This window comes from Eutrigla gurnardus (genome assembly GCF_963514095.1).
Source record: "Eutrigla gurnardus genome assembly, chromosome: 8".
Classification (NCBI taxonomy): domain Eukaryota; kingdom Metazoa; phylum Chordata; class Actinopteri; order Perciformes; family Triglidae; genus Eutrigla; species Eutrigla gurnardus.
The window spans coordinates 22,958,390-22,979,377 of NC_139922.1; the positions used below are offsets into that span (position 1 = coordinate 22,958,390).

The 20,988-nt window shown below is 40.5% G+C and overlaps 2 protein-coding genes and 1 long non-coding RNA gene across 3 annotated transcripts; 2 read left to right on the plus strand and 1 right to left on the minus strand.

Moving 5' to 3' along the window:
- On the plus strand, positions 1-1,825 carry LOC311017792 (thyrotropin-releasing hormone receptor; the record flags this gene model as incomplete). The annotated part of the gene is made up of 2 exons (XM_084016371.1): positions 1-771; positions 1,424-1,825. The coding sequence occupies 2 exons, from the start codon at positions 1-3 to the stop codon at positions 1,823-1,825; spliced, it is 1,173 nt and encodes a 390-aa protein (XP_083872497.1).
- A 6,927-nt stretch (positions 1,826-8,752) lies between these two features.
- On the plus strand, positions 8,753-19,195 carry pip4k2ca (phosphatidylinositol-5-phosphate 4-kinase, type II, gamma a). The gene is made up of 10 exons (XM_084015005.1): positions 8,753-9,245; positions 10,991-11,088; positions 11,340-11,436; positions 11,585-11,734; positions 14,609-14,755; positions 15,366-15,404; positions 15,508-15,621; positions 15,999-16,263; positions 17,240-17,343; positions 17,902-19,195. Exons 1-10 carry the CDS (start codon positions 9,087-9,089, stop codon positions 17,980-17,982), a joined length of 1,254 nt encoding a protein of 417 aa, XP_083871131.1. The 5' UTR covers positions 8,753-9,086; the 3' UTR covers positions 17,983-19,195.
- On the minus strand, positions 17,867-20,840 carry LOC311016974. The gene is made up of 2 exons (XR_014597577.1): positions 18,659-20,840; positions 17,867-18,403 (listed from the first exon to the last, which is right to left on the minus strand). It is a non-coding gene; the product is annotated as an uncharacterized lncRNA (long non-coding RNA).
- Between the last annotated feature and the right edge of the window lie 148 nt (positions 20,841-20,988).

Genomic DNA, 20,988 nt, shown 5'->3' on the forward strand with positions numbered 1-20,988 from the left:
ATGGAGAACAACACAACCATGTTTCAAGATGTCACTCAGGTTGTAAATCTGACAGAAATACCTCTAAAACCTCTCGAAGAGCAGGTCATAACCATATTTTTGACATTGCTCATCTGTGTCGTTGGGATTGCCGGGAACGTCATGGTGGTGCTGGTCGTGCTGCGCACTAAACACATGGTGACCCCGACTAACTGCTACCTCGTCAGTCTGGCTGTGGCCGACCTCATCGTGCTGCTGGCTGCAGGGCTGCCGAATATCTCTGACGTCGTGGCCTTCTGGATCTACGGCTACACGGGATGCCTGTGCATCACTTATCTTCAGTACCTGGGCATCAACGCGTCGTCCTGCTCCATCACGGCCTTCACCATCGAACGCTACATCGCCATCTGTCACTCCATAAAGGCCCAATTCATATGCACCGTTTCCCGGGCCAAGAGGATCATAGCCGCGGTCTGGATCTTCACCTCGCTCTACTGCATCATGTGGTTCTTCTTAGTGGACACCGATGAGACCATCTACTCCAACGGGGTGGTGGTCACCTGCGGCTACCGCGTCTCCAGGAGCTTCTACATGCCGATCTATTTCCTGGACTTCACTATGTTCTATGTCATCCCCCTCGTCGTGGCCACTGTGCTGTACGGACTCATCGCCAGGATTCTGTTCATGAGCCCGCTGGCTTCGCATCTGAGCGATGGAGGAGGGTCGGTCCACCAGGGTCACTCCAACAGCACCAACAAGGCCAGCAGGGGTGCCGTCTCTGCAAGGAAACAGGTAGCGTAAAAGGGAGACGCACATCTTCATCATCATGGTCAAAAATCAAACTCTCAACAATTACTGGATCACTTTACTGGTTCATGGTTCTCAGGGGATGAATCGCATCGACATTGGCGACCCCTTGTCTTTTCCTCTAGCATTTACATTTACATTGAGGGAATTTAGCAGGCATTAAGCGACTTACAAGAAGTACATTTGTCAAAAGAAAGACACAACAAAATATCATTGCCGATAAAGTAAGAGCTAAAAAATAGTAGCTGTTCAGCAAACATACCTTACTAAATGTTACAACTAGCTGTACTCACAGAATGCCTAAACCCAAATCTACAATTAGTTTCTGACTTACCAACAAGATACAAAGCAGCTTCCTTCCTTTCTCCAGACAAAATGTAGTTTTTATATAGTGCATCATCGAGCCTTGACCTCAGGCCGGCCCAAAAAAAAACCCAAAACAGAAATTGTTAAACAATCTACCTCCACAATTCAGCACCAGGTATAGTCTTTTCACACGTAATTCGTTTTGAAGATGCATAATGTGTTTTGAAACTCACTTCACTCAGAATTTTGGGTGATTATAACTTTTCTCTTCCTCATTCGTCTCTTGCTCCTTGTTTCCTGGTTCCTCCGTCTCGTTCTCTGCCACCGATAGATCACAAAGATGCTGGCCGTGGTGGTCGTCCTCTTCGCCTTGCTCTGGATGCCTTACCGAACGCTGGTGGTGGTCAACTCCTTCATCGACCCGCCTTACCAAAACACCTGGTTCCTGCTCCTCTGCCGCATGTGCATCTACACCAACAGCGCCATCAACCCCATCATTTACAACCTCATGTCTCAGAAGTTTCGCGTGGCGTTCAAAAAGCTCTGCAAGTGCAAATGGGAACACAAGGGTAAGGCGGCGGAGTACAGCGTGCCCATGTACTACAGCGGGATGAAGGATTCGTCCCATGAGAGCAATGAGCTGGTCACCGAGCAGGACGAGGTCGCCGGCCAAACCAACAAGAGGTGCAACAAAACCGATGAGGGCGCAAGCACCTTCAGCATCTCTAAATAAAAATACTCTGATGAGCTTGTTGGCTTCGCTAGGCGAACATCTGCCATTTTAATGTTTTAGATTGCTGATATTTCCACCCATTATAAAAGAAAATACTTACTGCCTCTGAGATCTGTAGATAATCCTCTCGTTGGCAGTGACACATGTTGAATTAGTGGCGTAGTAGCTGTGATACTTTGTTGTAAGTGTTGTAAACACAGTATATAATATAAACAATGACTATTGACATTTTATGGGGCTGATGCTCCGGGTGCATATTTTGACTTTTGTCTTGCGATAATGTCCAGACTTAATTACCAGTATTCGTTATGTGCAACACTCCTGATAAGAAGGGCACTTGCTCTTCATGGTTACACTCAGGCTGGCGTGTACTCCACAGTCATCACATTTGTTAGTGCTAATTTAGCAAATGCTAACATGCAAATAGGATGGTGAACCATCCAGTGTAATGGAAGTGTCTTTGGCTTCTGTGCTATGAGCTTTGTACAGTTACAAGAGAGATTTCAATTAAATCCTTTGCATTTGAATCAACACTAAAAAAGTGGGTGGTCTTAGACTTTAACATTTCTCACACAGCCCCTTTATTTGCCAAAAGTTTCAGATTGACTGATGGACGGATGTCATGATATTATTGGTTTCCAGGAAGAAACAATAATTGGATTTTGGTACAAATACAAAGAAATGTATTTCTCTTTTATTAGGTGCACAATATGAAAAGACATTTTTCATTTCATCTTGATTTTAATGCCTGCTGAACATGGGCACGTGGAGCGAGCGACTCACGTGACTCGACATTGATCGACATGACAAAATGTCCACGTTTACCTTTAGTTTTGTACTTGACCCATCCACCTCCCCACTCCACCGCCTGTGTGGTCTATCTCACTCTTTATACAATGGCAGTTGCTCTGGTTGTCTAACAATGACGTGTGTGAGTTTACATTGAAGTCAGTTGAAAAGCATGCTGCACCAGTATCAGACTATATCAATTGATACAGTTTGGTGATAATGTGTAATTCCCAGAATAGCTGCAGCTTATTTAACCGGAGGTCTAATTAGCAGGGTCAATTGACAACAGCTGTGTAGGTGTGCAGCTCCTCTAGTGTTCAGTCTTTTAAGTCTCAGCTAGTAGCGAGAATGATTCTCTTCATAATTAAGATCCTCTTTAAATCTCTTTGGATTTTTGTTGGACTCCAAGTCCTCAGCCCATCCATATCTGTGATTCCAGAGGAACTGTGTTGTGGGAGAAGTCTCATTAGATTTCCAGTCTGCCAAACTGGGAGGCATGAAGTTATAACAATGGAAGCTCATAACGAATCAGTTCCAACTAGGGGTGTAACGACTCATTGGATTAATCGATGAATCGATTGTCAGTCCTATCGATTCTACTAAATCGATCTGCTCAAATAAATAAATAGAATGAATCGTTTTGGCTTCACCAATAATCAATATAAATGCATTTAATCGGATGAATCGTGATTCTTACTTATGATTAATGTTTTAATACGTTTAAGACACTCTCTCCCCTCCCAGCATGTGGTCTACTGAATAATGTTCAAAATAACTGAGCAATGTTTAATTACATTTTTGTATTCAGCATCAAATATTATGCAGGACTAGAATAAATATGTTGTTTTTCACCTTTCAGAAGAATACAGATAGTCTCACTTGCATTATTGCATGTTTATTTAATGGATATAGAACTTTGGTTACGAGTTACAGAATCGAATCGAATCGAATCGTTACAACAAAAAAAAAAATCGTCCTTGAATCGACTCGCCAACTACTGTATCGTTAATCGAATCGAATTGCTGTGAAGCCAAAGATTCACACCCCTAGTTCCAACTGAAAACATTGGCTAAGCCGGGGGATGAAAACAAAGTGGTTCTTTAAATTAGCTTTTTTTTTTTGTCTTGCAACAAACCTTTTGTGTTGCCAACAAGTTTGCCGTCAATCGTCTTGTTGCTGTCGTTTTCATCATCGCTGCATGTCTCTGCATCTCCTCACGGCCAGCTCTCCAAACCTCATGTAGAAATCTCCTTCACCCTGTGTTCGATGTCGATTCTGTGTATCGTAGGACAAGTTTGTTTTTAAACGTATTTTGTAAAGAGTTTCATGTGGATTAAGAAACCCTTTTACAACCATAACAAATGTATACATTCTCTTTATTCGTGAACATTTGTGTTTCAAAATAAAACTCATATTAACGGTACTATTCATCTCAGTATTTCTTATCATGTAGATTTACATAAACTGAATTGGAACTGTGGCTCCTGCACTTGCAGCGCTAGTGTAGCCCTGAATAGAGAATAACAGACGGATCATTTCAAGGACACACTTATTATTCTCTTTTGTTTTGATTTGCATTCATTTGCATACTTAAGACCTTAGTGTGTAAGTAACATAAATAACAATGATTCAGAACACATCACTAGGAAAATGTGACTCATTCGTTGGAGCTTCACATCACGTTTGGCACCCGTACAGTGAGGTTCCTCTCAATGATCAACCCTGCCGGTGCTTTCTAATGCAGCAGTCATGTTCTCCGTCACGCAGAGGGTATTGTATAAAGCATTTCAGTCCCTCTGGACATTGTGCAGGCTGTATGGCTCTGATTTATTCCATGAAAGGAGTTTCTATGATGGAAGAGATGCCACAAAAGGCCTGGGAGAGGAAAGAAGTCAGTGAAGGCAGAAATGCACATGGGACCAGCAAAAATGTTGCCTGTGGCTTCAGCAGTCATTTATATATTTATTTCTTTTCAGCTCAAAATGGATCAATGATACACTGTATTTTTCGGTGGTTTATGGGTTTGTTTTGTTTGGTTGTATGTCAGATAGAAGAACAACTGTATCAACTGAAGGACTGTATTTTTTTTTACTATGTAATTACAACATTTTCTACAAAATTCAATATATTTTCTCAAGAGTTCCATCACAAAACGACCTTTAACTTATGGAAAGTTCACTTTTTCAAAACACCCCTCACACCTTCTTTGGCTCGGAGCGATTTGGCAGAAACCTTAACCCAAATGTCCAAACAGACACTAAGGACGCGATAATGCCGACCACTTTCTGCAGAGATGCGACTTCTTTTAAAGTAACAACTTGGACAAATAGTGGCAGATTGGCCCATTTAGTGGTGTTGTTTGACAGCTTGCATTGCTTGTTGAAGGCAGTTCTAAACAGGGGCTTGTCAGATCACAGATTTATTCCGTCTTCTGCAGAAAATATCCAGCAAGGTGGTGTATAACAGTGTTCCCCTTTATATAACAAAGAAATCAAGGACTTTTTATGGTTATTTCCCCCCTAACAAACAGTATAAGCGTTGGTGAGAAATTGTGTTTTTCAGGATGATTATGCTCATTTATTCCTTTTCTGTACACTCATACAATAGACACTATGCCCACTCATTTTGTATTAAACATCATTGACCTAGAAAAACAGCTGCAAATATTTCACACCACTTTAATATGTTAATGATGAATACTGTACAGGCTACTTGATTTGAAATTTAAATGTAACTTACTGAGAAGAAAAGCAAAGTGTCCCAAAAAAAAGGTTAAAAAGAGAGAACGCTTATTATAGTGGATAACAACATCCACACTTAAGTCTCCTTTTGTCTTATTGCAGCGCATGTTAAAAGTTACTCTGTATTATAAACAAGAAAAACATCACGTCACACAATTTTTATTTATTCTGTCCTTGATTTCATGCAGACTTTCCTTCCACAAATGATCAATGCTTTAATTCCCACACAAGGGATTCATGGTTTAAAATCAATAAGCATCTATTAAATCACTGTGCAGGATAAGCTTTGGGTTATATACCTAGTGACCTCTGGTGGTTTGGTTGTCACACTGCATCCGGCGCGAGGCACTGTACCCAGAAGGTAGGAAGAATTACATTCCTCTTATCCAAAGCGTAATAAAAACAGTACCAGCTTGTAGTCCTCGACCTCGGTCTGTCAGTCCACCGCTTTTGGTCCCGACAGACATATTTAAACAACTAATACATCGATTATCTTAAGACTTAGGACAGATATTTATGGGCCCCAAACAATAAATCTCACTGACTTTATTGGACCCCAACAACGCCACTGTGAGGTTGACAACTGTTTGACGTGGAAATTTGGATCAGACACTCATGTTCCCAGGATGAGTTGTTTTCAGGGGGCTGAAACGTGAAGCCGAAGTGAAAGTGCCTCTTCTCTCCGCTGACCATCAGGGGGCGACTCCTCTGGTTGCAAAAGAGGAAGAAAGAAAGTCTGATTGCATGGAAGTCGATGATAAAACGGCCCTACTTCCCACTTGATTGATTACCTCAGTATTGTTTACATTGTAAACATGAGTTTAAGGTCTCAGCCTACAGTTTTACTTCTTCACTACAGCATAATGTTCATTCAGTAAATCATGGTCCCATTTAGAGTAAAATAAAAGCAGCATATGATTTAGGGTGTGGCTACCTTGTGATTCTGATTTCTATAGGAGTGCAAAAAAATAGTAAGATGGCTTATCGTGTTGTAATGCAGGCTACTTCTCACATTTATTAGAAAAGAAATTGTTTAGGGCATGAGAGAGGGTAGTCAAGGAAAATCTTCTCCTCCGAGGACAAATAAAATATGCATTTACAACACAGTATTGATGCTCCTATGAAAACATACGCTTGATTGATTCAGGAAACATATCCGTGTGCCATTCTTTATGACGCTCTTGATTGCAGAGCGGAAAGTATTGATCACGACGGACCGTTTAACGTCAGTACATGAAATGTGTTTCCACCTGAATGCCTCAAAGAACCATTAAATATAGGTTTTATTGGTCCGGTAAGAGAGAAAATATTAAACTTAGATGATTTAAAAGTCTCTCCCCAATTTTCAGGCATTTAACTGGGTGTGTTGGGAAGACACCTTATTCCCATTTTAATCTTATATAAAATAAATATAATCTGCCTTTTTATGACATAGTTTTGACAAATCTCAAACCCAACCCTGAAAAAAGGGGCTCACGTTCAAATGACTGAATGAAAAGGTTCAAACCTTTAATAGAAATACATTTTTAATTAGTGATCTTTGCAGGAATTACAGCACATGATTCCCATGAAATTTTAGGTCAAATTTAATAGATAGGCTCACTGCATGATTAAATACACAGTGAGGCTCAGTTCGATGTATGGATAGTCAGACTTCGACATAACACAGAGGAAGTATGCATGGACACCGTTGCAAGATTATCAATCTGTAGGTCGCAGAAATGATCCTGCAAGCTGCACGCCCGTATTCTTGTGCTTTACATTATGCAGCAGTAACATTTACAATACCCATACAATCTTAAATGCAATTAGATATAATTCTTGAAACATATGCAGCACCTCACTTTCCTGACCACCTCGGCCTGTTTTAAATCAATAAAGTTCTTGTACAGGTTCAACTCACACAGTTTGGGTTTTCTGTTCACTCGATATTTTTCAATGACTCTCAAACAACAATATCGACTAAAAACAAAACATGTCCAAGTTCAAAGGACGCTGATAACCACAAATCAATATCAAAATGTTTGCCCTTATGAAAGCCTTGCACAGCCACTGAAGCATTCACTCGCATGTGTTATGTAACAACCCACGTTTTTATGCTACATTCACATTAATGGATTCATAAAATTCTTCTTCAATACATCAAATGCCTGGATTACACTATATGTTTGAGTTTAACGTATGAAGAGGCAGCAAACAGCTCTTGTACTGAGATCTTTTACTTAAAGGGGAACTGGAACAGCTGTGTGAGCAAGTCGTACACTAATTAGATTTTTTTTTTTTTTAAATGAACACAATCAAGGAGTGCAGCTTGTGTCGACCCTTAAAAATGGGCTGAAATATTTCGTTAATGTCAGTCAATAAACTCCTATAGGAGGTTTGCATCAACAGACTCATACAAAGGCTCATTAGACTCTTGTTTGAACAGTATATACATGTACAGCTGCACACAGCGTCTCCACTTTCACCTTATAGGATAAAAGCTCGGGCCGTCTCATAGCAACCTCTCCTCAACCTCCACACTGAAGGAGGTCTCTGAAGCTAATAACACCCTGATGTGAAATGACTACATAAAATGTTCGGAGGGAAATCAATATGTCAGGATATATAAATGATATTGTCTCAGTACAGGATATAATATAGATGTAGTGTGCGTGGTGTTGAGATGCAGAGAGTCCCTTTAGGATTTAAGCCTGGACAAAATGGTTGTTTGATGAAGAGCATTGGCTCAAAAGTCATAAATATAAACATTTTATGATGCTTATCATCAATACATTCTACAACACAATTATTCTCATTAATAAATGTATATATATTTTTTCTATATGAATATAATTACTTGTAAATCATTAAATCATCAGACTCAGGCTTAATATTATGGGGGGAAGCCAACCTTTTTACATCACTACATTTATTTTAAAGCTTTCCTTACATTGCAGATTCTCATTACAGTGTACAAACTATGAATGAACTAATGATGTATTATTATGTATGTAACTATCCAACAATAAATAAAGTAGCCAGCAGCATTTTAGTGACGTTTACACATTAATGTAGACAGATATAATCCAGTGATATATTATTCTGAAATAATAATAATAATAATAATCTGGTCTATTATTCATGAGTGGGCTACTCCTACCACCCTCGGGTTGTTGTATTTTGTATTTTTGCGCTGTGGTATTTGTACTTTTACTTAAATAAAGGGTCTGAATACCACTGGAATAACGTACGACGTGCTGGAGTTAAAGTGCCGATAACTCCCACCGTCCACCTGTGTGTGAACGCAGCATGTAACTTCGCTCCGGCCTCGACCCGCCCATCGGGGGGGTCACCTGACACACTAGTCTCGATTTGAATGGTCCCTGCCACCTGTCAATCATAAACCCACCATGTGGTTGATGATAACATGGGTGGGCTCGAGGGGGCGGTGGTGGACTGTCAGCGATGATTTGGAAATAATAGTCACGCATTAATGAAGTTATATAATGATTCATCGCGCAGGTTTAAACGTTAAATTGTACGTTGTGAAAACGGCGTCAGCGTAACTGAGCCCGAGGAAGACAGGTGACCTTTGGTTCGTCGTCGCCGTGTGGTGCGCGAGACAGTCTCGGGGAGGAGCAGCGCGAGAGAGAGAGAGACGTTAGCTAAATTAGCTTAGTAACGGAAGCCATCAGGAAGAAGTGTCACTGCCTACACGCCAAGGGGACGAGGAGAGCCCGTCTGTAGTCATGGCTGCCCTCGGTAACTCCGGGGCCACTTCCAGTCCGATGGTGGTCCTGGCTCCGAAGACGAAGACGAAAAAGAAACATTTCGTACAGCAGAAGGTGAAAGTGTTTCGAGCGAGCGACCCGGTCCTGAGCGTCTTCATGTGGGGCGTCAATCACTCGGTGAGTCGGCTGGAAGCTAAAAGGGAATGCTAACGTGTCTGTGTCACGTAAATGCCGCTAGCTTGGTTAGCAGTTAGCAAGTGAGCCAGCAGGTATAGTGTCAAATCTGTGACACCAGAGGAGAAAATAATAAAACACTGATGCTTTGACTGAATATTGTCGGACGTTGTGCACCGGATCTACAGACAGACACACACACACACCTCGACGCCTGTTCGTGTTAAACGGCTATCAACTGGCTATGTTGTTATGGGGACACAATTTTAACTGCTAATAAAATGCTATTAAAATACTATTGAGTTTGGTGACAGCTATCATGATACAGTAAAGGCCCATGCTGGGGGGAAACAGGCATAGTAAGATCTTATTTAAACTGGTGGGACAGAGAATGCAGTATAACAAGTGCAGTGGTGGAATGTAACTAACTACATTTACTCAAGTACAATGCTGAGGTGTATGTCCTACTTTATACTCCACTATTTTGGTAGCCAAAGTTGTATTGTCTTTTACTCCAATACATCTATTTGACAACATACAGTTACATGATAGATTCAGATTATTCAAAACAGACAACATAATAAATGACAGTGTATTATAAGGATTAAGCTACCCAGCAGTATATAAAGTTGTTGGAATTTGTTGAAGTTGCTCCATCAAATTCATATACTTATTCAGACTTCAATATCTGAGCGGGGCTGATCCCAGCTGATTGGGTGAAGGCAAGGTACAACTAGCATAGGACACATCGGGACCGACCATTCACGCTCATATTCACAACTATGGGCAAATTAGAGTCATCAATTAACCCAACCTGGCCTGCATGTCTTTGGACTGTGGGAGGAAGTCCAAGTACCCTGAGAAAACCTTGCTCACAGTGCTAACCACTACTGTGCCGGCCTGATCCAGTGATATAATGCATTTTATCCTGAAATGGGCCATTCTGAATAATAAGTACTTTTACTTCTGATAATTTATGTGAAAGTCTTGCTTAAACATAAGTACTTTGGCCTTAACATTTTGAATGAGAGCTTTTACTTAAATATTTACACTATAATGTTGCTATTTTTACTTAAAGGATCTGATGACTTCTTCCCTCAGTGAACAAGTGTAACGTTACACTTTAATGTGTACAAATGGTTTTGGTATAGAAGCCTCAGCTTGACTGTGAGCGACGAAGCCCAGTCAGTATAGCAGTATTATTAATCATTGTTTATAATAGGCTATAGAAATGCAAACATTTTTGTTGTAGACGAAATCTGCTGTTGATCAACAGAAATTAATTTTTGCACCAAATTTGACAACATCACCTTGGGCACGAAGATGTTCTGATGGACATTCTTTATTAAATGTTTTTTTTTTAGGTTTTTATGCTAGTTGAGGAATATTAGGGCTTCAGCTAATTGTTATTTATTTCTTAACAGGGAAAAACATGTAATCTACAATTCAAATCGGTTCAAATCCCCCAAATATTCGGTTTATGGTGATATAAAATGGAGAAAACAGGAAATCTGAGACATGTGAGAAACAGGAACCAGAGAATACATGTGTTGACTTGAAAATTACCTAAATATTAAATTAATCATCAAATTGCTGCAGATTAATTTTCCTTTTCGTGGACAAATCTATTAATCTACTAATTGCTTCAACTCAAAGAGCAGATTGCTTGATGATTAAAATACGGTTTTGTTTCACTCCTATTTTAGACACTAATGTGGGCTCTTTGGCAATTACCTTCTTTCTTTCAGATCAATGATCTCAACCAGGTGCCTGTTCCTGTCATGCTGCTACCTGACGACTTTAAAGCCAACACTAAGATCAAAGTCAACAACCACCTCTTTAACAAGTAAGACACAGAAATATGTTGATAGACTAACCCGGGATTGATTGAAATGTGCATAAATTAGACTTATAAGAATGTACCAGACACTGTCTTGTCTCTCATTTATGCCAAACTTTCAGATAAAACATAAACAGATACCGAATTCCTGAAGTCTGTGTTGGACTGTAAAGTATGGCAGACGTTTAAAGAATTTGCCAATGAACGTGTGAAAATCCGTTTAGCGTGTGTTCAACCAGCTACTTGTTATTTTGCAGAGAAAATCTTCCAGGACATTTCAAGTTCAAAGAATACTGTCCTCAGGTCTTCCGAAATCTCAGGGAACGGTTTGGTATCGAGGATCTGGACTATCAGGTATGTGACGTAGTGAAGTACTATTTAATATGCATCCGGTGTCAGACTGTTGGCTGACGATACTAAAGCAAACGTCATTCTTTTTAAAATAATCCTAACTAAAATGTAGATGATCGCTATACTTACCTCTGTGCTTCATGTTCTCCAGGTTTCGTTGACCCGCAGCCCCCCGATGAGGAGTGTAGATGACCAGGGAGAGGGTCTGCTCCTCAACTCCTACGACCGAACGCTGGTCATCAAGCAAATCTCCAGCGAGGATGTTGCGGACATGCACAGCATCCTGTCTGAGTATCACCAGGTAAGGATGGTAGTTAAAGGAAAACCCGGCGATATTCAGTATTTTTCTTAAGTCAACAAATCTATTGAAATGACCAAAAATCAACAGTGCATCCCTCAATACTTTCTGACCTCCTTGTCCTGTCTGTGGACCTTAGATTCATACTGTAAACCTTTAAAAACCCATCACAAATCACTCCTTTAGGACTGGGCCATACCATTTAATTCATTTAACTTATTATTAAACCTGCCGTAGTGTACACTTGACAGTTGGGTCTTTTCATGGGATTCATTGACCGTAAGAAAAATGTAGAATATCACCAGACTTGTCCTTTAACATTCAAAGCTCACACATGACCTGAATTTGAATTCAGTGAGTTTACTACTCGGATCTGACAAAATGCTGAATGACATGAAATTTGAAGTAAATCGTGGTCGTCGCTGCAGTGAAAACCAGGCTATAATTTCCCAGTGAGCATCTGTTAATCTGAGTCCTTTCTCCCAGATGCCCTCATTCAATCCTCCCCTCAGTCATTCATTAAAGGTTTGCCTCCAGTCTCCAGATGTGGTAACACCACACACACAGAGACAGGGTCGTTTACCTCCTGTCTGCTTTACTGAACTGTATGTAAAGCTCTGTGTGTCCTACTTACAGAACATTCTGTTTAACCTTTGTTTGATCCCTTTTGTAGCTTAAAACCTAAAATAAAATGAGCGCTTCCTGGGGATTTTCTTTTTATGGTTTTCCTGCCTCATAGGTGAGGGAAGCTGACCCAAATATGATTATTTTTAGATTTATACATCTTGCCGGGAGCTTCAAAGTGGTGCAGTGAGTAGGAAGACGGCTATATATTCAACCTGGGGAAACATCTGTCCTGCTGAAGTTTCCTTGAGCAAGAACATACATTTCGCTTTAAGGTGCCTCACCAAACAGAACACGACTGCTGACCTCCCTGTGGGGAATGAGAGTAGAATACAGACAAAACAAAACCTCTCCTCATCAAGGTTACAGCTGTGCGGAGCACAGGGAACAAACACACTATTATATGATTGTTGGTTTGCTAACGATATGCAAATACTCATATCAACACATCTATGTTCATGTAAATAGGAGAGTGCGTTTGTAGGAGAGATAAGCACCAGGTGACACACTTTCACCTCTATTCTTTTTTTGTTTTGTTTCTGTGAGGCTTTACTTTACATCTGCTGCCCCGGCCTGGTATCGGTGTTTGGCTGACTTGCGTGGTTACTTCAGAAGTAGGTCTCACTTCAGGCTAAACATACCACTGAGTAAACTTTTGGCTGCTTTGAGCTCTTATTGGAATGTGTAGCCTGTGGTTACGCAGCCTACATAGAACTGGGAGGGAGACGAGGAAAAATGGCAGCTCTGTTTCGGAGTGTTGTTTTTTATTCACTTGGCCCTGAAAGAACTCATTGTTATCAGAGCTCCTGCGTTGGCACTGCCTCCTTCATTCATCATGACACTTTGCATGTTGCAGGTTATTGCCTTGGTTTCTCCTCTTTGTTGTCAACATTTAGTTGTTTGAATGCTGAACAACTGTTTAATATTAAGTGAAATTCTGAGTTATTGAGGATTGAGATGCTGTAACTAAAACATGATGGCTTGGCTGCAGATGACTTCATCATTGTTGTGCTTTTGGCTTTTAGGAATTATTTGGATGAATTTGAGCGTTTAGGATTAGGTTTTGTGTTTGTTGGCAAGTGTAGGGATTTGGTCTTAAGACGAGCGTTTCAACCAAACATTTTCTGTATTGATTTTGAATGGAAGTTTATGAAAGCCTCTTTTTTTCTTATTCTTTTTTATGCCACATAAATTAGTTCACATAAAGAGATTCTAGATTGACAATTTCAATCTTATGTCTTTGCCAAATAGTCATTTTGAAAGATATAGGGCTATTAAACTGATAGTTTTATATAGTTTAATTTAGTTGTTGTTGCCATGAAGTTGTGCTGCTCATACGGCAAAAGGTATTAAAAGGATAGCTACCTTGGTATCAATTATTTGGCAAAACATTTACCTTTTTTTTAGACAAATTTCATCTCATATTGCAATATGTTCTATTATCACACCACCCAGCATCCATTGCTTAAATTTGATTACAGATTGTGCCAATGCTGAATCAAAGGCACCATTTGTTGACTTTTTCTATTTGATGTGATCGTGTGAACTGAATATCTGGCACAAGCATTTTGAAGAGGTCATCTGAGGCTCTGGGAAACTGTAATAGGCATTATTTTAACTGTGTTTTAATATGTTGACCAGCACTAGATTAATCAATTGAGAAAATAATGAATATAATCCTCAGCACAAGGTTGGCGTGTTCACGGGTGGACAGTAAAAGGGTCCACATGTGGCGGAGGGCGCAGACCACCATATGTCTCCTCTGATGCCCATGTAGTCGCCAACCACTTTTGGTTGGCAAAACACGACACCAGATCCCTGTTTTCCCTGGGTCTCCTGGCTGATTATGAGGCACTTTAGCTGGGGTTTGAAGCCAGCTCTCTGTGCTGCTGAGTATCTTTCTACTGGTACAGACACCCAGGGGATACACATTTTCAAAAATATTGATGCACAAACCAAAACTGGACAGGGTAGAGTGATATTCTGCCCAGTGTGTTTCAGGGGACACTGAATGAGAAGCAGGTGTGTATTTTAACTGACGGAGTACGACTCAGAGTCTAACCTGAATACACCCAGTAATTGCTTTGCATTCATAGTGATGTTTAAATATGACCAAATCTGTGCCTTTTTTAGGACTGCTTATCTATCTAGCTATCTTCCATCTGTACATCTGTCTTTTACCGTATGCCCGTGACAACAATATTCCACTCTCTACACCTGCCATGCAAATTCACAGTTGTGTCCTGTGTGCAGCACATCGTGAAGTGTCACGGCAGCACCCTGCTGCCTCAGTTCCTGGGTATGTACCGGGTGAGCGTGGACAGCGAGGAGACCTACCTGATCGTCATGAGGAACATGTTCAGCCACAGACTGGTTGTTCACAGGAAGTACGACCTGAAGGTGAGGAGGAACTTCACCACCATCAATCAATAAGGAAGTTGTATAGAAACTAGTACTCACTAACATGGCCCTGAGATGCGCAGGAAGTAAGGCCGTTCACACCTTTTTTGATTTGCTTTCACAAGAGAAGCGACATCATACTCTTCTATTTATGTATCATAGTAATAATAATAACAATAGACATAGAATCAACATCAAAACGGGGATAGAATGCTATAATGAATGGAAAATAAAGCACACTTGATTATAAATGGTAATTTGGGGTTGAGTGTCTTGCCCAAAGACACTTCTGCATGTGGACTGGGGGACAACTCGCTCTACCTCCGAGCAACAGCCACTACAAGAGGATAAAAATAAGATGAAATACATGGAATGCATAATATAAGGTGGAAACATAAAAACCCACTGAAGTTTTATGATAATATCGTCGGTACCCATATTCGCAGCATGCACTTATACCTCCCTACATTAATAACCATTGTAGCAACATCAAAGGCTCTCCATCCTCTTCTTCTTTGTTCTTTTCTCAATCGTTGGTGGAGAATTTTATTTTTAAGATGAAACCTCCAAAGCATTTAGCCTCTTTATTCATGGCAATCTGTTGTTTCAGGGCTCTTTGGTGGCTCGTGAAGCAAGTGACAAAGAACGGGTAAAAGGAAACCTCTGACCTACTCTCCATTTTCTATCATATTGTTGCCACCTCATCCTTCTCATCCCATATGTCCTGCTAAAGATGTATTTTATGTCTAAAGGGAAAAGAGCTTCCTACCTTCAAGGACATGGACTTCAGGAACAACATGCAGAAGGTGTATGTGACCGACGAGCAGAAGGAGAAGTTCATGGAGAAACTCAACAGAGATGTGGAGGTAGGTGACCTGTTAAATGTGGCAACTGTTGTTGCACTCCTCCACCACACAGAGGCAGCATCGGCACAGTAGGGACGCACCACTGCTCTGAAGAAGGAAAAATGTTGTTATAAAATAATTTGATTGGATTGATCATAAAATGATTAATAGCCTGCTCGATCAATCAGAGCTATTTTGATAATTGTGTAAGACACTTTTTAAGAAAAATGCAAAATAAATAACATGAAGAAAAAACATCCACACAACCAAAAAAATCAAGAACTACGCATCTGAGTTTGATGATAAAGATTATAAACTATTAAAAATAGATTTAGGAGCACTATTTTACCTCTCTCTTACAATAAGGCAATGTTCTTTTTCAACCTCGTCTCCACCAGTTTCTGGTGAGGCTGAAGATCATGGACTACAGTCTGCTGCTCGGTATCCACGACGTGGGTCGAGCTGAACGGGATGAGGAGGAGGGCGAGGAGGTTTCCAACGAGGAAGAGCCTGATGCGGAGAACGGCCTGGCACCAGGCGCTACGGTGGGCTCTTATGGCACCTCTCCAGAGGGAATCGCTGGCTATATGTCCTGCTGCAAACCTCTGGGGCCGGGGGAGTTCGACCCCTATGTGGATGTGTATGCCATCGGGAGCTGCTCAGGTGAATACTTGGTTCAGGCCAAAAAAATAAGAAAGAGAAAAAGTTTTAATGAAAACTCAAGCCCATAACATCAATATTCTAAATATTATTATTAATAGCTTACAGGAACACTGTGTACAAGTGTCCCTCTCTGTTACTCTCTGTCAAACATGCAAAGCCAGCAAAGTGGCGCCTGTTTCATCGCCCCCACTCGCTACGGTGGGCGGGGAAATACAATGAATCCATACATTAGCCTACAAACACTGTTGTTTTCTTCCCATGGAGCCGACATGAAAACTATTTTGGTTCAGTAAATGTCTGGAACTCAAATATTCACGTTGGCCTTCGTTAGCTAATGTTCTACAGTTTCATTTTATTCTGTGTTCTCATTTTCTTTGCCGGTGTGAAAAGCCCTTTAGGCAGAGATGTACCTGATACTTCAACTCTCCGGATACCGAGTACCAGTCCAATACCAGTGCTTTATTTTTTCCCAAATTTATAATCTGTACAATGTTTCCTTGCTGTATGGAACTCATTCAGATCATTCATATACATTTATGCAAGTTAATTATTCATTATTTTGTCTGCAACTGTTGTGATAATCAAATAATAATCCAAAGACTTTTCTATTTCCGGAGGGGATTTGCTGCTTTTCTGTTTCATATCTCTGTAAATTGAATAAATCTGAGGTTTGGCTCATATAGAAAAAGACAAGAAATCGGAGGATGTCTTCTTCAGCTCAGAAAAACTGAGATGTTTTTCGCAATTTGCACACATTTTATAGACTTAAAGTTTATATATTTATATGGTCGTGTGTTATATTACCTCCACTATCCCCATCTAGATCTTCTGGGATATAATTATGGTATAGTTTTAGAGACTTTGACATTCATTTTCCGAAGCTTTAATCTTGATGATTGTTGAGAGAACCACAATACAATGCTGTCAATACAGAGCCAATCAAATAACCCCGGTTGTTCTCTGCCTTTCATCTCAGGAGCCCCTCAGAGGGAGGTCTATTTCATGGGCCTGATTGACGTCCTCACTCAGTACGACACCAAGAAGAAAGCCGCACATGCAGCGAAAACGGTCAAACACGGGGTGAGTGGCAAAGGAAGGAAAGAGAAGAAAGAAAACAAAACGCCCTGTGTACCTGCACAGAGGGCGACCTTTTGATCTTCACTCTGTCCTGAAATATACAATACAGATGATGTTGATGCTAGGGATACACGATCCGTCCTGTTCTGTCCCGATACCAATACCCGGGTATCGGCCGATGCTGAGTAGCAATCCTATACCAGTGTTTAATAAGCTGTATGCCTCACTGACTGGAAGTGTCTCTTTTATGTGTAAGGCAACATCAACATTACTTTCATAACTTCGTACAAACAAAATGTAACAAATTAATTCATAGATATTTAATGCATTGTTATATATTATTGAAATAAGAAATTGTGCACCAGCAACTTGGTAAACAAAGTATTTAATTCAAGTGTAAACCTTTTAAATGCGCCAACAAATTGGTCAAACTGGCATAAAGTCTTTAAACCTAGAATTGAATTGAATAGATCAGCCACATTGTCATGGTACCCCCCCTGGTTATCGGTGCATCTCGAGTTGATGACCTTTTTTCTTCCTCTTTGTCTCCGTTTGTTGCAGGCCGGCGCTGAGATCTCCACAGTCCACCCCGAGCAGTACGCCAAGCGATTTCGAGATTTCATCTTTAATATCTTTGCATAACACTCGGCTATGAACGCTGCCATGAGTCGATCCAACTGACAGCTAAACATCTATTTTTTACCATTGACCAAAAATACTACACACACACACACACAGATCATTTAAATGCAGTGATCTGAGATCAGACTACTTACGTTGTAGCAACATAATGTACTACTTCTGATGCATATATTTATTTTTAAGATTTAAGATGATTTCTTATAGTTATTAAGCACTATTTAAAGGAATAACTCTGGAGCATTAGGGTGCATTGAAACAAACTGCTGTTGAATCAGTGTTACACCACATCAGTGCAAGATCAAATATAAGTTTTCTTTTCTTTTTCTTTTTTCCAGTCACTTTGCTCTGGTTCCTCCAGGCATGAACCAAACGTAAAGGAAAAGTTCACATTTTTTGGGAAGTGTGCTTATTTACTTTCTTGCTAAAAGTGAAATGGAAGAAGATTGACATCACTCGCATGTGTAGCTGTTAAAGGTTCCCTGTGAAGTTTATGACCTCTAATAGCATCGAGTCATTTCTTCATCTGACAACGGTGTCCCACTGGACTGGACTTTGCTGGCAGAAATGTGCCAGCAAAGGCCTCGCAGGAAAAAGACTAGCAATGAACATAATGTAAACAATTCTGGATTTATTTTAATTCAAATGTTTAATGAGGATGGAAATGTTTGTTTCCAACAACAAAAAAACACTCCACAGGGCACCTTTTTTTAAATTTGAAGCTGCAGGAGGACCAGGAAATGCTTACCTTAGCATTAGCATTTTAGAAGACAGGGGGAAAAGGCTAGCCTTGTCATCTTCAGAGGAGCTATTTGGCATATTTTTTATCTTTGAACACAGCCAGGCTAGCTGTTTCCCTCTGTTATCAGTCTTTATGCTAAGGTAAGCTAAAAGGCTGCTGGCTGCAGCCTTGTCTTGGTGTGTCTCATCTCACTTGCTGTAAGAAAGTGAATAACTGTAGTTCCCCAAACTTTAAACTGTTCCTTAAATCCCAACAATAATCTGAAATATTACAACAATAATGATGGTGTAGACTCTGAACTTATGTATTAATTGAAGCAGGCCATTTGAATGTTTATAGTGCCAAACGTGTGGGATGAAAGCTAACCTAGCAGGATTTGCACTTTGGATAGAGTTAAATAAACTCAGCAGTGAAATGAAACGCAATTTTAATGGACTAGGTATGATTTTCCACCAAGTCTTTACTAAATTTAAATGGTAACTGTGTGGTATTTAACCAGAGAGCACATCCAATGTAAATGTAGCCTGTAAACATGTTTGGCGGCCCTGCATCTCAGTGCTCCCGGAGGCTGTGAAGAGAATGTCGGTTGGCTGACCTTCCTTTCACTTACAGTGCTGGGCTTGCATTAATGAAGTGACTCATCCACATTTTAGGAACAGTACTGCCTTTTTTCTTTCTTTCTTTTTTTTCTACAGAATACCATTATGTGTCAACATTTGAACACTTCCTAAAAATTAGCCCATTATTCTGGACCGACTCCTTTTTTAACGTGATGTATGGTTTTGTGCATAAATATGGCAAATGTGCGCTTTGTGAATCATTATGATGGGGTAAGACTTAGACAATATAGCTATAGAACTAGGAACTATTGTCTGTGTGTTGTAATGACATTTTAGGTTTGGTGATAACCAGGGTACTGTGTAAAACGTTGAAAATAACACTACATTTCAGTAGCTTCTGCAGTTAGCCTTAACACAGTGACACGATGAGCAAGGCGGCGTCCATGCAGTTCAGTCCGTGTGACGCCTCATCTACTCGGTGATTGCACATGTTGTATTTTTGCAAATCAGCTTTTGGACCAAAATATATTTTACAAAGAACTTATGAAAAATGTTTGGCTTGTTTTTTTTGGGGAACGTGTTTTTGTGATGATTCTACCCGCAAATACAAGGATGCCTTTTCAACCATTTCAGTTTAGACAGAAATATGTCACCAAAAGAAAATGATGGCTTTCGTTGTTTTAATCCAGCCTGACAACAACACTGGAGTCAGTGGATGACTTTTTGTCACATTCGTTCCATAAGATGTGTTTTTGCTGATTGGTTCCTTCCTGTTTTATCAGAGGAGATGGAATTTGCTGACTAGTTCCTACTTGTTTCACCAGAAATTTAACGGGTTTAGACAATGGGATTCAGGGCAGGATGAGCAGCGAGACAGAAGTGAGGGCGTCGTTGAAGAGGTCAGCGAGCTACAAACTGCTGACGATCCGGTAGGAAAACCGCGTCCAGGGGAGCAAATCCAATTAATCAGTGTGAATCTCAGCCAACACAAACATTCCTGCGTTCTCTCCGTGTCGCGCTGACCTCTGTCGTGACTTCGCCAAGGACTCATCTGGCCTCTCGGCAGAAGGTTTTCACAGGAGATGAACACATGAGTAAACTCCACCGTCAAGTTCAACGCTGACCTGTCAAGTCGTCGAGCCAGATCTGCTCCGTCATCACCTGCAGGAGCTGCGAAGAAGCCAGACTTGCAGCTCACTTGTGTGATGATGAGGATGTGTGTGTGTTCGTCTAGGTTAAAGAGCCCCCTTCCTCAGTGATGTGCTCCAGGCTTCCCACCTCCTCTCTAGCAGCCCGTCACTCACCATGCCGCCACAGCTTCCTGGCATTGTTCTCTGCTACATGGTGCCTGTTTTTACTGTTTCTGCACCATTCCTACCCGCTACATCCATCAGACACAGGATGGTGCAAATAAAAGCGCTGAGCAAAAAACCCCCGATATACAGTTAGTTGATAATAAAATGATTAAGATCTGCCTGAACTGATTTGACTTGAGCAGATCCTTTTATTGTTTGATTTTCTTTTTCTTTTCTTGTAACCTGCAAGCAGAAATCCAAATTAACTGGGACTAGCACTCAGGATGGATTAGTACATACCCAGAAAAAGTACTAGTGTCACAAAATTTAAATATTAATAGTACAAGTATTAGATCTTAATTACTTTTGACCATAATTTGGTTTTTGACCAAAACTAACCTATCAGCCTTCG